At 43.2% G+C, this 13,744-nt stretch overlaps 1 protein-coding gene across 1 annotated transcript in view; it reads left to right on the plus strand.

Annotated features, from left to right (window-relative positions):
- Positions 1-1,141: 1,141 nt before the first annotated feature.
- Positions 1,142-13,744, plus strand: part of LOC138355223 (proline-rich protein 36-like) — a 27,648-nt gene continuing 15,045 nt past the window's right edge. Inside the window, exons 1-2 of the mRNA XM_069310082.1 lie at positions 1,142-1,195; positions 2,490-2,922. Coding sequence (XP_069166183.1) covers positions 1,142-1,195; positions 2,490-2,922 — 487 coding nt within the window. The remainder of the gene's footprint in view (positions 1,196-2,489; positions 2,923-13,744) is intronic.

A 13,744-nucleotide genomic window follows, 5' to 3' on the forward strand; every position in this document is an offset into this window, starting at 1 on the left:
GCACAGTTCATGTGGGAAATTAAGTACCGAGTTTCGGGTAAGTAGTTCCTTTAATCGCGACCATTCGTGGATGTCTGTCACACGTACAAATATATCATCGATGTCTCAGCAGTAGATGCGAGGCTTCCCTGTGGTTTTGAAGATGCTATCTTCTAGTGTTCCCATATAGAGGCTTGCAAAGAGAGCGCCTAGTGGGGACGCAATGACTACTCCGTCCAACCACTTGGGCTGGACGGTAGAGCGACGGTCTCGTTTCATGCAGGTCTTCGTTCAATCCCTGACTGTCTAAGTGGTTGGATACCATTCCTTCCCCCCCCCCCCGTCCCATCCCAAAACCTAATCCCTGATCCCATCCCAATGCTACATAGTCGTAATGGCTTGGTGCTTTCCCCTGACAATTCCCTCCGTCTATCGGCGTATACACGTCTCCCCGAGGGGTTGTGAATGCTAATAGTGAATAGAAAGGTGAATGAAAAATTAGTGATTTATTTTAGTACAAATCTCAAGGAGATTATGAAGGGCAGACTCTGGGATATCTAGCTTAGGAATAGAATGGTCACGGTAGATTCTAACATGAAGATGATAGTTATTTACGTTCGTAAATACGGATCCTACGTCTAGAGATGCTATGATACCCTCGGGTTTAGTGGTCTTCACTATGTCTAAGACATTGACGATTGATTTCAAGCTGTAGGTATTTGGTACATACGGAGTGAGTATAGTGTTGAGTTATTTACCTAGATTATATATGGGTGTAGGGAACTGACTGATACCTGGTTTGTGGGTTTTGACATTATTGTAAATGTATCCTAGAGTATAGTCACCCTGGACCTTTTGCAGGTGGATGCTGCCTTTTTTCGCATTCACTGCATCAATTGTCTTTCTTCCTAACCTGAAACCCTACTGAAGATGTTATCTTTATTTATTTATTTATTTATTTATTTATATATATACAAGAAGGTACATTGGGATTGTGAGGATACATAGTATAGTAATTACAATCTTGCAAAGTCACTAGTACGCGCAGAGTTTCGGGCAGAATTTGATCTCATTGAATTTTGAATTCTCATTGAATCTTCTTGAATTTGATCTCATCATGGCAGAATTCTTTTAGTTTGGTGACATATATTCATCATTAAGGATGAGAACGAAGGCTGCGGTTTTACCGGTTGCCCGTAAAAAGGATGGTAGAAAGGTAAGGGTGTGAAGACCATTACCAGTGTAGGCGGGTCAACCATACTAACCCTGGTGGGGCACCTCCTGAACTTTGAGGTTCACTTCCTGATCTCACTGTGTGCTATAAAAGACTGTTGATGTATTGGTTAAATTATGTAACTAGTTTATGAAAACTAACTTGCTTTAACTAACTAAATTTTTGTTTATTTTCTGACCCCATTATGTGCCCTCGTAACCTTCTCCACTGCCACTCTCATGATGGGTATTGGGTGCATAATAACTTATATAAGTGAAAAGAAAATATGTTTATTTACATTTAATAATTAACTAATAAAATTAAATATTACAGACTTTATTTTTCCAAATACTTTTGTATGTACTGATTAGTGAATTATAAGATATAAATAAGGAATGGAAAATAAGTGTTTATCTTATTGCAGGTATAGTGACGTCGCTGAGTCCCCGCCATGCTTAATGTGAGTATATTGTTACTGTATAGCGTCTACCTTGGTCAGTGTTGGTGCTCCTTACACCTGACGTGTCCACACAGTGGGTAAACATCCCCGCCACCTGTATGAGCCCCACTCCTTGTGAGCCCCCGTGACTGACCCTCCAGTACATCTGCCCCTCATTAAGTACCTTGCTACCTGCCCTGAGTACCGTCTACAGGTGCGCTTCCATTTACAGTATTACCAAAAGGATTACGTTTCAAGGACCAGACTCTCTGGGACCTGAACCAACTCTGACGACTCCCTGGCCCTCAAGGCACAAACACCTGCCTCAGGTCTGAGCACAACCAGGTCTCTACCTGAGGTAAACCGTGCTCTAGACAACCATAATCTTGCACTTCCTCAGCGTGGTGGTGTGGTGAGCCGAGTCGTCGTCTCTCGCACACTCGCCAATTTACGTGTATTACATAACTTTTTTTTGTATTCATGATGGGTTTTTATTCATTAATTTTATCATTAATTATCCCTTTGTGTACTGTATTTGCTTTTATGTGGAAATTGGTATTAAGAAGTGACCGTGTTTATGGTGGGGGTCTATATATTTTGTGTCCAAAAAGTATTGGTTTCTTTTTGTATTTTAAGATGTCATAAGTTAACAGCAAAGGACACGATTAAACATCTTTGGGATTTCTTATTTTAGTTAAAAATTTATATATATATATATATATATATATATATATATATATATATATATATATATATATATATATATATATATATATATATATATATATTAATTGTATACAGGATCAACGAGACCTCTTAAATCTTGGTCTAAATTGTAAATTCATATCTAAACCAAAGAAGCGCAAAAAACGCCTTGAAATTGAAATGCTTCTGGACGACATCCACAAGCTAGAAGACAACAACAAAGTCGTCACCACTGACACACTTCAGGCTGAACTACTTGCAGAATCGGGAAAAAAACAAGGAACATACTCATCAACAATCTTAACCCCACGACTCAAAGAAGCAGCAATACAACTAAAAAATCTGGAAGATGTAACAATAAGAAAAGCCGACAAGACAGCAGTATGTGTGGTAATTCTTACCCAAGAATACATGAATAAAATTAGCGACATCCTCAGTGATGTCACTAAATTTCAACGAATCACGAGGAATCCTGTGGAAGACCTTAAACGCAAAGTGAACAGAACTATTACTGCAATCAACGCAAAGAAAGACACTGTTCATTTCACTAAACTACAGCGTGACTATGGCTTAGGATATGCTTATGGCAAATATTAAGACACAAACCAGGTAACCCACTACACCCAATAATCAGCAAAATACCAACTCCGACCTATCACCTGGCAAAAAGACTTAATGAGCTCCTAACGCCATACACTCCAAGCAACTATAGTCTACAACCATCAGCAGATTTACTAGAATTAATTAAAACTTCACAGGCAATGGAACCATTGAATCATTGCTTTGATGGAGCAAAGGTGTATTGATCTTTCAGTATTTTATTTATATATATATTATATATATATATAATATATAATATAATATATAATATAATATATAATATATAATATAATATGTAATATAATATATCATATTGTGTGTGTGTCCGCGTGCATACGTACGTGTGCGTGTGCGTGCGTGCGCGCTCGCCTACCTATTTGTTCTCACTTATTTGTGCTCTCAGGATCGAGCATTGGCTCTTGGATCCCGCCTGTCTAGACGCCGGTTGTTTAAACCAATGACTTCTGACCTATTTCTCCATCATATATACTTTTAATATTATGAATAAATTTTGCTTTCACAACGTGCTTCATTAGTTCATTTAATTTTTTCCACTACTCTCTTCCTAAAAGAAAACTTTCTAACATCTCTATGACTCATCTGAGTTTCCAGCTTCCACCCATGTCCCTTTGTTCTTCTGGTATTCCGTGTGAACATTTCGTTTATATCCACTCTGTCAGCTCCCCTAAGTATTTATGTTTCTAAAATACCCCTCCGTTCCCTCCATTTTTCTAGAGTCATCAGGTTCAGTTCCTTAAGTCACTCTTCATACCTTATTTCTCACAACTCTGGGACGAGCTTCTTCGCAAATTTCTGAACCTTATGCAGATTCCTTGTGTGTTTTTCAGTTGAGGGTTCCATAATGGGGAAGGGGGGATACTCTAAGACTGGTCTCACGTAGACAGTGTAAAGTGCTATAAACGCCTCCTTACTTAGGTTTCTAAATGACGTTGTATCTTTTGCTAGCATAGAGTACGCTGTTGTCGTTATCCGATTTATGTGACTCGGGTGTTAGATGTGGTGTTACGTTCACTTCCAGGTCTCTCTCTCGAATCGTCACATGTAGGTAGTTTCCCCTTTATTGTGTACTGACCTTTTGGTCTCCTTTCATCTAATCACATTTCCAAAACTTTGCACTTGCTCGTATTGAACTCCAATAGCCATTTCTCTGATCATCTCTGCAGCTTGTATAAGTCCTCTTGGAGGAGCCTACAATCCTCATTTATCACAACTCGTCTCATTAACTTTGCATCATAAGCAAACATCGACATGCAGGACTCGACTCCTGTAGACATGTCGTTTACGTATTTTAGAAATAGAACTGGTCCCAGCACCAATCCTTGAGGTACTCCACTCGTTACGGTTCACCAGTCCGACTTCTCGCCCCTAACTGTTACCTTCTGGCTCCTGCCTGTTAAGTAACTCCTTAACCAAGCTAGCACTTTTCCGCATACTCCCGCCTGCCTCTCATTTTTGAGTGGCAGTCTCGTGTGTAGTTCTGTATCAAAGGCTTTTTGGCTGTCTAAAAACATGCATTCTGCCCATCCTTCCTTGTCCTGCCTTGTTCTTGTTACTTTATCAAAGAATTCCTGAAGGTTTGTTAGGCATGATTTCCCTTCCCTAAACTTATGTTGGTATTTGTTTATGAACCTAATTTTCTCTTGAGTGTGTAATCAGCCTGAACATGATTATTATTTCATGTTCTTTACAAGGGATGCTTGTCAGTGAGATTGGTCTGTAAGTGCCTCTTCCCTATCTCCTTTCTTGAAAATTGGTACCACATTTGCTTCCTTCCAGCAACTGGGCAAATCTCCCTTCGCAAGTAACTCGTTACAAATCCTTGCTAGAGGCACGCTGAGGGCCTGCACTGCCTCTTTTAGTATCAATGGTGATACATTGTCTGGTCCAACTGGTTTAGTTTCATCCAGTGTTGTCAGCTGTTTCATTACCTCCTTTCCAGTCGTCACTATATTTGATAGTCTCTCATCTTGAGACATCTTCTCTTCTAACAATGGTAGCTGCTTAGGCTCGGTTGTGAACACTCTGTGGAGACTGGCATTCAGTACCTTGCAGATTTCCTTGTCGCTTTATATATATATATATATATATATATATATATATATATATATATATATATATATATATATATATATATATATATATATATATATATTTGACTCCTTCTGAAGATGTATTAATATACGAAAGTACTTAAGGAAATGCCCGTTTCATTTTTCCTCCGTGGTCTGACATTGTCACATTTTTAATCACGTGTTTATTTTCGTGATATACACATTATATATATATATATATATATATATATATATATATATATATATATATATATATATATATATATATCACACACACAGGGAGCTCTGTGTGTGTGTTTTTCTAGGGAGCTGGTGGCCGAGCGGACAGCACGCTGACACGTGATCTTGTGGTCCCGAGTTCGATCCCGGGCGCCGGAGAGAAACGAAGGGCAGAGTTTCTTTCACGCTATGCCCCTGTTACCTAGCAGTAAATAGGTACCTGGAAGTTAGTCAGCTGTCACGGGCTGCTTCCAGGTTTGTGTGTGTGTGTGTGTGTGTGTGTGTGTGTGTGTGTGTGTGTGTGTGTGTGTGTGTGTGTGTGTGTGTGTGTGTGTGTGTGTGTAAATTACGAAGAAATTAACACGTGACGAATAATGTGAAAACTTACGACCACGATGAAAAAAGGAAAAAAATAATTGAGAGCTTTTGTGTGTTACTTATGGGCAATAATAGGAAAGTTACTTGTGGGATGTAAAACATGAATCCGTATTAATGAAGGTTCATGAGTTAACAACAGTTCGTACTCGAGCCAGGCAAAATGATACTTTTAGGTCTGGATCTTCCAAGCTCCACAGCTGATGCGGGCTGTGTCTAATTAGCATCATCCATACATTCTCATATTTCCCCTGAAAATGACAAGAAGTGCCTGTTAGCGTTCCAAGAATTAATTCATACATCTCGTATAATATACAGCTGTTACATGATCTCGGTATGTCTACAGTTATATTCTAAATTTTACTAATGGACTTAAAACTTTGTCCACTATCATCTACGAATCGGCTACACCTCAGTTCAGCTTCCCTTAGATTTGAGGAATATGAAATTCACAAAAATTCCTTAGGCAACAGTTGCTAAGTTTCAAGTTTCGTTTAAACCAGAAGAAACTTTCCCCTGGTGTCAATTCAATTCCACTTGGATTCGAGATTGTGGACCTAAAAGATGGAAATCTATTCCATAACCATAACAAAACAAACACATAAATCGCCCACCAAGTTCGAAATACCCCGTAACTTCTTTTAAAATTATGGTGAACTGCAGTGAGACGGAATGATGCAAGTCGAGAAGTATACTCGAACTGTAATAATGATTTGTTGTTTATTTAACACATTTAGGTACATTCTGCATTTGTGCAGCTGCCCTAGACTGTATGAAGGGGAGTACAGTGTGTGTCAAAAAACTAGCTACGTGATGCTAAAAATTCCCATCACACAGGATGATTAGTCTCACAAAGGCATGTGATAATAAGTTTTTTTAATACATGAGGTACATCTGCATTAGTACAGCTACCCTAGACTATATGAAGTGGAGTACAGTGTGTCAAAAAAACTAACTAACTAGGTGATGCTAAAAAATCCCCATCACACAGGATGGTTATAGTCATACAGAGCCATGTGATAGGCAGTCTGCACTGGCAGACTCCAGAAGCATTTTGAGGATATCATCAACACAAGATTGAATAAGGTAGCAGTGGTAATAAAAGTCCCCATCTCGCAGGATGGTTAGTCACTCAGGGCCATATGTTTAGTAGCCGGCACTGGATATAATAAGAATCCTAAAATGGAAATACAACTCTACGGGGTTGTCAAGCCGGATTCAACTACAACGTCTAACTGAATTATCAGTGTAGGTCTATAGTTCTTGTTGTTGAGGAGGACCTGTTTCCAAGGACCAGAGGAGAGCGTCCTTGTGCATAAAATAAGTTACGGGGTATTTCGAACTTAGTGGATGAGTTCTGTGTTTTTGTTTTGTTATGGTTATGGAATAGATTTCCATCGTTTAGGTCCACAATCTCGAATCCAAGTGGAAGTGAATTGACACCAGTGAAAAGTTTCTACTGGTTTAAACGAAACTTGAAACTTAACAATTCCTAAGGCAATAGTTGCTGAGTGAATTTCATATTCCTCAAATCTAAAGGAAGCTGAACTGAGGTGTAGCCGATTCGTAGGTGATAGTGGACAAAGTTTCAAGTCCATTAGTAAAATTTAGAATATAACTGTAGACATACCGAGATCATGTAGCAGCTGTATATTATACGAGATACATGAATTAATTCTTGGAACGCTAACAGGCACTTCTTGTCATTTTCAGGGGAAATATGAGAATGTATGGATGATGCTAATTAGACACACAGCCCGCATCAGCTGTGGAGCTTGGAAGAGCCAGACCTAAAAATATAATTTTGCCTGGCTCGAGTACGAACTGTTGTTAACTCATGAACCTTTATTAATACGGATTCGATTTATACACCCCACAAGTAACTTTCCTAATACTATTTTTTTTGTTGCACCACTTGGGGTGGACGGTAGAGCGACGGTCTCGCTTCATGCAGGTCAGCATTCAACCTCCGACCGTCCAAGTAGATGGGCACCATTCCTTCCCTCCGTCCCGTCCCAAATCCTTATCCTGATGCCCCTTCTCGGTGCTATATAGCTGTCGTGGCTTGGCGCTCTCTCCTGATAGTACCTTTCTCTTCACCAGATCTTTACATTGAACTCCAACAAATTGTTAATACTTCGTTTATTACAACGATTTATGAAGGTAACATTAAATCACTTAGATAACAATTTGTGAGTTGTTCAGTACACCGTATATCAATATAATTCACTGTATAATTATATTCAGATCAATATATTCACTCAGTCATTCTCATGCTCCGTCCCTTAGAGTTCACTGTAGCATATCAGCAATGTACCTTAGTGAGTCCTCATGCCTTAGGACGAATTTTGTAAAACCACTTCAATATTATCAACAATACACCGTTAATTCGCCGTATATTGTTTTTACCGTAACACTGTATATCACCGGCACTCACTATGGTCCCTCTATGACCTCCAGTACTGGAGCAGGCCACTTTACGACCTCACAGTACTGGAGCAGGCCACTTTACGACCTCCAGTACTGGAGCAGGCCACTTTACGACCTCCAGTACTGGAGCAGGCCACTTTACGACCTCCAGTACTGGAGCAGGCCACTTTACGACCTCCAGTACTGGAGCAGGCCACTTTACGACCTCCAGTACTGGAGCAGGCCACTTTACGACCTCACAGTACTGGAGTAGGCCAATTTCCTGACCTTACCGAACATAATGCGTACATAATGACAGTTTCACATCATTCAGCACATGAGAGGTGGCGGGTGACCCAGGACCACCACGACAGGTCTGGCAGTCAGGGTCGTTGACCCCAAACTCTTTCCAGCCTGAGTTTGGCCCTGATCCAAACACGAGCCGGGAATCGTGAAGCCTTTACGCGTCCACTTACGAAACCTGTTCATCTTTCAACACTCATGACGGCTTTGTTTACATATATTAATCGGTTTAATAGTTCCGAAGCACCAAGTGGTTGTTTATAACGGTTATAACTATGGATTGTGAAGTTTCGAATGTCGTAAAGTGTTTAATATCAAAGCTGCCTTGATTGTAAAAAGATGTACATGTTTCGTATTTGGAGGCGTAAATGGGGAATGAATCCTGGCCGTTGCTCCTCCCTCCTCTGGACCGCGGCTTCTCATACATACTGTACGTAGTATGTGTTGTACCATCAACAGCTTTAGTCTACACCACAGCAGAATGGGGTCTCGCATGACCACACACACATACACACACATACACACACATACACACACATACACACACACACACACACACACACACACACACACACACACACACACACACACACACACACACACACAGGGGCCTCGTAGCCTGGTGGATAGCGCGCAGGACTTGTAATTCTGTGGCGCGGGTTCGATTCCCGCACGAGGCAGAAACAAATGGGCAAAGTTTCTTTCACCCTGAATGCCCCTGTTACCTAACAGTAAATAGGTACCTGGGAGTTAGTCAGCTGTCACGGGCTGCTTCCTGGTGTGTGTGTGTGTGTGTGTGGTGTGAAAAAAAAAAAAGTAGTAAACAGTTGATTGACAGTTGAGAGGCGGGCCGAAAGAGCATAGCTCAACCCCCGCAAAAACAACTAGTAAACACACACACACACACACACACACACACACACACACACACACACACACACACACATACATACACACACACAGGCCCTTGTAAAGCAGCCGTGAAGGGTACTCTATTATATCCAGAACACGGTTTGGATATGCCAAACTATACTGGTATATTATGGTATGCTAGCCTAATATTCCCCCCCCCTCCCTCCCGGGAAGGATGTGATCACTGCGTGGGTGAGGCCACCGCAGCTTGCTTGGTGAGTGGCAAGAAACACCTTCACTTCACGTGACTGACGTCTTCATCTCCTGCCCTCCCACACTTCACTTTAGGCTATTAAAGCAAATTTCCTCAATATGAGTGAAGGGTGTTTTGGGCCGCCCAAAAACGGTTAGCTGACCGTTCCTCTCATTTCCAGAACTGTGTATTCACCTAGTTGTGCTTGCGGGGGTTGAGCTCTGCTCTTTCGGCCCGCCTCTCAACTGTTAATCAACTGTTACTAACTACTACTTTTTCCCCCACACCACACTCACCCCAGGAAGCAACCTGTGACAGCTGACTTAACTCCCAGGTACCTATTTACTGCTAGGTAACAGGGGCATCAGGGTGAAAGAAACTCTGCCCCCACACACACTGCCCAGTGTGTTTCATTTCCGCTGCTTAGTTTTTCATGTTAGATGAATACGTAATGCAATGTTTTTAGCTGGTGAGGAAGGAATAAACAAATTAATTATGAATTAGAAGAGAAATGATGCAGGAGCTGCTGCTCTTCACAGTGTTCCCTTGTGTATGTTGCAGCAGTCCATACTGGCTGTGTGTGTACACCTGTGTATGTTGTAGCAGTCCATACTGGCTGTGTGTGTTGTAGCAGTCCATACTGGCTGTGTGTGTACACCTGTGTGTGTTGTAGCAGTCCATACTGGCTATGTGTGTACACCTGTGTATGTTGTAGCAGTCCATACTGGCTGTGTGTGTACACCTGTGTGTGTTGTAGCAGTCCATACTGGCTGTGTGTGTACACCTGTGTGTGTTGTAGCAGTCCATACTGGCTGTGTGTGTACACCTGTGTATGTTGTAGCAGTCCATACTGGCTGTGTGTGTACACCTGTGTGTGTTGTAGCAGTCCATACTGGCTGTGTGTGTACACCTGTGTGTGTTGTAGCAGTCCATACTGGCTGTGTGTGTACACCTGTGTGTGTTGTAGCAGTCCATACTGGCTGTGTGTGTACACCTGTGTATGTTGTAGCAGTCCATACTGGCTGTGTGTGTACACCTGTGTGTGTTGTAGCAGTCCATACTGGCTGTGTGTGTACACCTGTGTGTGTTGTAGCAGTCCATACTGGCTGTGTGTGTACACCTGTGTGTGTTGTAGCAGTCCATACTGGCTGTGTGTGTACACCTGTGTGTGTTGTAGCAGTCCATACTGGCTGTGTGTGTACACCTGTGTGTGTTGTAGCAGTCCATACTAGCTGTGTGTGTACACCTGTGTATGTTGTAGCAGTCCATACTGGCTGTGTGTGTACACCTGTGTGTGTTGTAGCAGTCCATACTAGCTGTGTGTGTACACCTGTGTGTGTTGTAGCAGTCCATACTGGCTGTGTGTGTACACCTGTGTATGTTGCAGTCCATACTGGCTGTGTGTGTACACCTGTGTGTGTTGTAGCAGTCCATACTGGCTGTGTGTGTACACCTGTGTGTGTTGTAGCAGTCCATACTGGCTGTGTGTGTACACCTGTGTGTGTTGTAGCAGTCCATACTGGCTGTGTGTGTACACCTGTGTGTGTTGTAGCAGTCCATACTAGCTGTGTGTGTACACCTGTGTATGTTGTAGCAGTCCATACTGGCTGTGTGTGTACACCTGTGTGTTGTAGCAGTCCATACTAGCTGTGTGTGTACACCTGTGTGTGTTGTAGCAGTCCATACTGGCTGTGTGTGTACACCTGTGTATGTTGCAGTCCATACTGGCTGTGTGTGTACACCTGTGTGTGTTGTAGCAGTCCATACTGGCTGTGTGTGTACACCTGTGTGTGTTGTAGCAGTCCATACTGGCTGTGTGTGTACACCTGTGTGTGTTGTAGCAGTCCATACTGGCTGTGTGTGTACACCTGTGTGTGTTGTAGCAGTCCATACTGACTGTGTGTGTACACCTGTGTGTGTTGTAGCAGTCCATACTGGCTGTGTGTGTACACCTGTGTGTGTTGTAGCAGTCCATACTGGCTGTGTGTGTACACCTGTGTGTGTTGTAGCAGTCCATACTGGCTGTGTGTGTACACCTGTGTGTGTTGTAGCAGTCCATACTGGCTGTGTGTGTACACCTGTGTGTGTTGTAGCAGTCCATACTGGCTGTGTGTGTACACCTGTGTGTGTTGTAGCAGTCCATACTGGCTGTGTGTGTACACCTGTGTGTGTTGTAGCAGTCCATACTGGCTGTGTGTGTACACCTGTGTGTGTTGTAGCAGTCCATACTGGCTGTGTGTGTACACCTGTGTGTGTTGTAGCAGTCCATACTGGCTGTGTGTGTACACCTGTGTGTGTTGTAGCAGTCCATACTAGCTGTGTGTGTACACCTGTGTATGTTGTAGCAGTCCATACTGGCTGTGTGTGTACACCTGTGTGTGTTGTAGCAGTCCATACTAGCTGTGTGTGTACACCTGTGTGTGTTGTAGCAGTCCATACTGGCTGTGTGTGTACACCTGTGTATGTTGCAGTCCATACTGGCTGTGTGTGTACACCTGTGTGTGTTGTAGCAGTCCATACTGGCTGTGTGTGTACACCTGTGTGTGTTGTAGCAGTCCATACTGGCTGTGTGTGTACACCTGTGTGTGTTGTAGCAGTCCATACTGGCTGTGTGTGCACACCTGTGTGTGTTGTAGCAGTCCATACTGACTGTGTGTGTACACCTGTGTGTGTTGTAGCAGTCCATACTGGCTGTGTGTGTACACCTGTGTGTGTTGTAGCAGTCCATACTGGCTGTGTGTGTACACCTGTGTGTGTTGTAGCAGTCCATACTGGCTGTGTGTGTACACCTGTGTGTGTTGTAGCAATCCATACTGGCTGTGTGTGTACACCTGTGTGTGTTGTAGCAGTCCATACTGGCTGTGTGTGTACACCTGTGTATGTTGTAGCAGTCCATACTGGCTGTGTGTGTACACCTGTGTGTGTTGTAGCAGTCCATACTGGCTGTGTGTGTACACCTGTGTGTGTTGTAGCAGTACATACTGGCTGTGTGTGTACACCTGTGTGTGTTGTAGCAGTCCATACTGGCTGTGTGTGTACACCTGTGTGTGTTGTAGCAGTCCATACTGGCTGTGTGTGTTGTAGCAGTCCATACTGGCTGTGTGTGTACACCTGTGTGTGTTGTAGCAGTCCATACTGGCTGTGTGTGTACACCTGTGTGTGTTGTAGCAGTCCATACTGGCTGTGTGTGTACACCTGTGTGTGTTGTAGCAGTCCATACTGGCTGTGTGTGTACACCTGTGTGTGTTGTAGCAGTCCATACTGGCTGTGTGTGTACACCTGTGTGTGTTGTAGCAGTCCATACTGGCTGTATGTGTACACCTGTGTGTGTTGTAGCAGTCCATACTAGCTGTATGTGGCATATGCCGCTGATGTTATCCGCTTGATATGTGCTGCAGGAGACAGGTCTGGCGTGATATCAACCCCCAAGTCTTTTTCCAGTTCTGACTCCTGAAGAATTTCCTCTCCCAGATGATACCTTGTATCTGGCCTCCTGCTCCCTACACCTATCTTCATTACATTACATTTGGTTGGGTTAAACTCTAACAACCATTTGTTCGACCATTCCTTCAGCTTGTCTAGGTCTTCTTGAAGCCTCAAACAGTCCTCTTCTGTTTTAATCCTTCTCATAATTTTAGCATCGTCCGCAAACATTGTGTGTGTGTGTGTGTGTGTGTGTGTGTGTGTGTGTGTGTGTGTGTGTGTGTGTGTGTGTGTGTACACGCGCGAGCGCACCACAAACACACAAGTGTAAACTGTATGATTAGTGGTGTGATAGGAGGGTACGGGGCGGCCGGCTGACGAGGCCCTTCACCCCGGGATCAAAACACCTTCCTCCCGCCGCTCCCCAGCACCTGTTATCACCGCACCCTTCACTAACAGTCGTCTAGTTAACGCTGGTGGCGCCGGAGGTCATACGCACACTGTTGCGCCATATCTGTTTGGATATACCTATCTATTTGTGTTTCCTGGGAGCGAGATGAAGGCTCTGCCACTTGTCAGTCAGAACCCTGGTGTAATTACTCTTGGCCTTCTAGTGCGGTGAAATAGGTAGTGTCAGTCATGGCTACAACTACCCTCCAGTACCTGGGAGGTCCGGTCACTGTTGTACACCTCGTGCACTGTTCCAGTACCTAACAATAGGGGCCTGTTGCGCAGTGGTCTGTGTCGTAGACTCGCAACCAAGCGTCCCTGGTTCGATTCTCGCGATAGCATCAGACGCCTGGTTACATTTCCTTTCATCTGATGGCTCTGTTTAACTAGTATCAATAGGTGCCTTTCAGTTAGGCGACTGTCGTGGGAAG

Source organism: Procambarus clarkii, chromosome 66, assembly GCF_040958095.1.
Source record: "Procambarus clarkii isolate CNS0578487 chromosome 66, FALCON_Pclarkii_2.0, whole genome shotgun sequence".
In the NCBI taxonomy this organism is placed as follows: domain Eukaryota; kingdom Metazoa; phylum Arthropoda; class Malacostraca; order Decapoda; family Cambaridae; genus Procambarus; species Procambarus clarkii.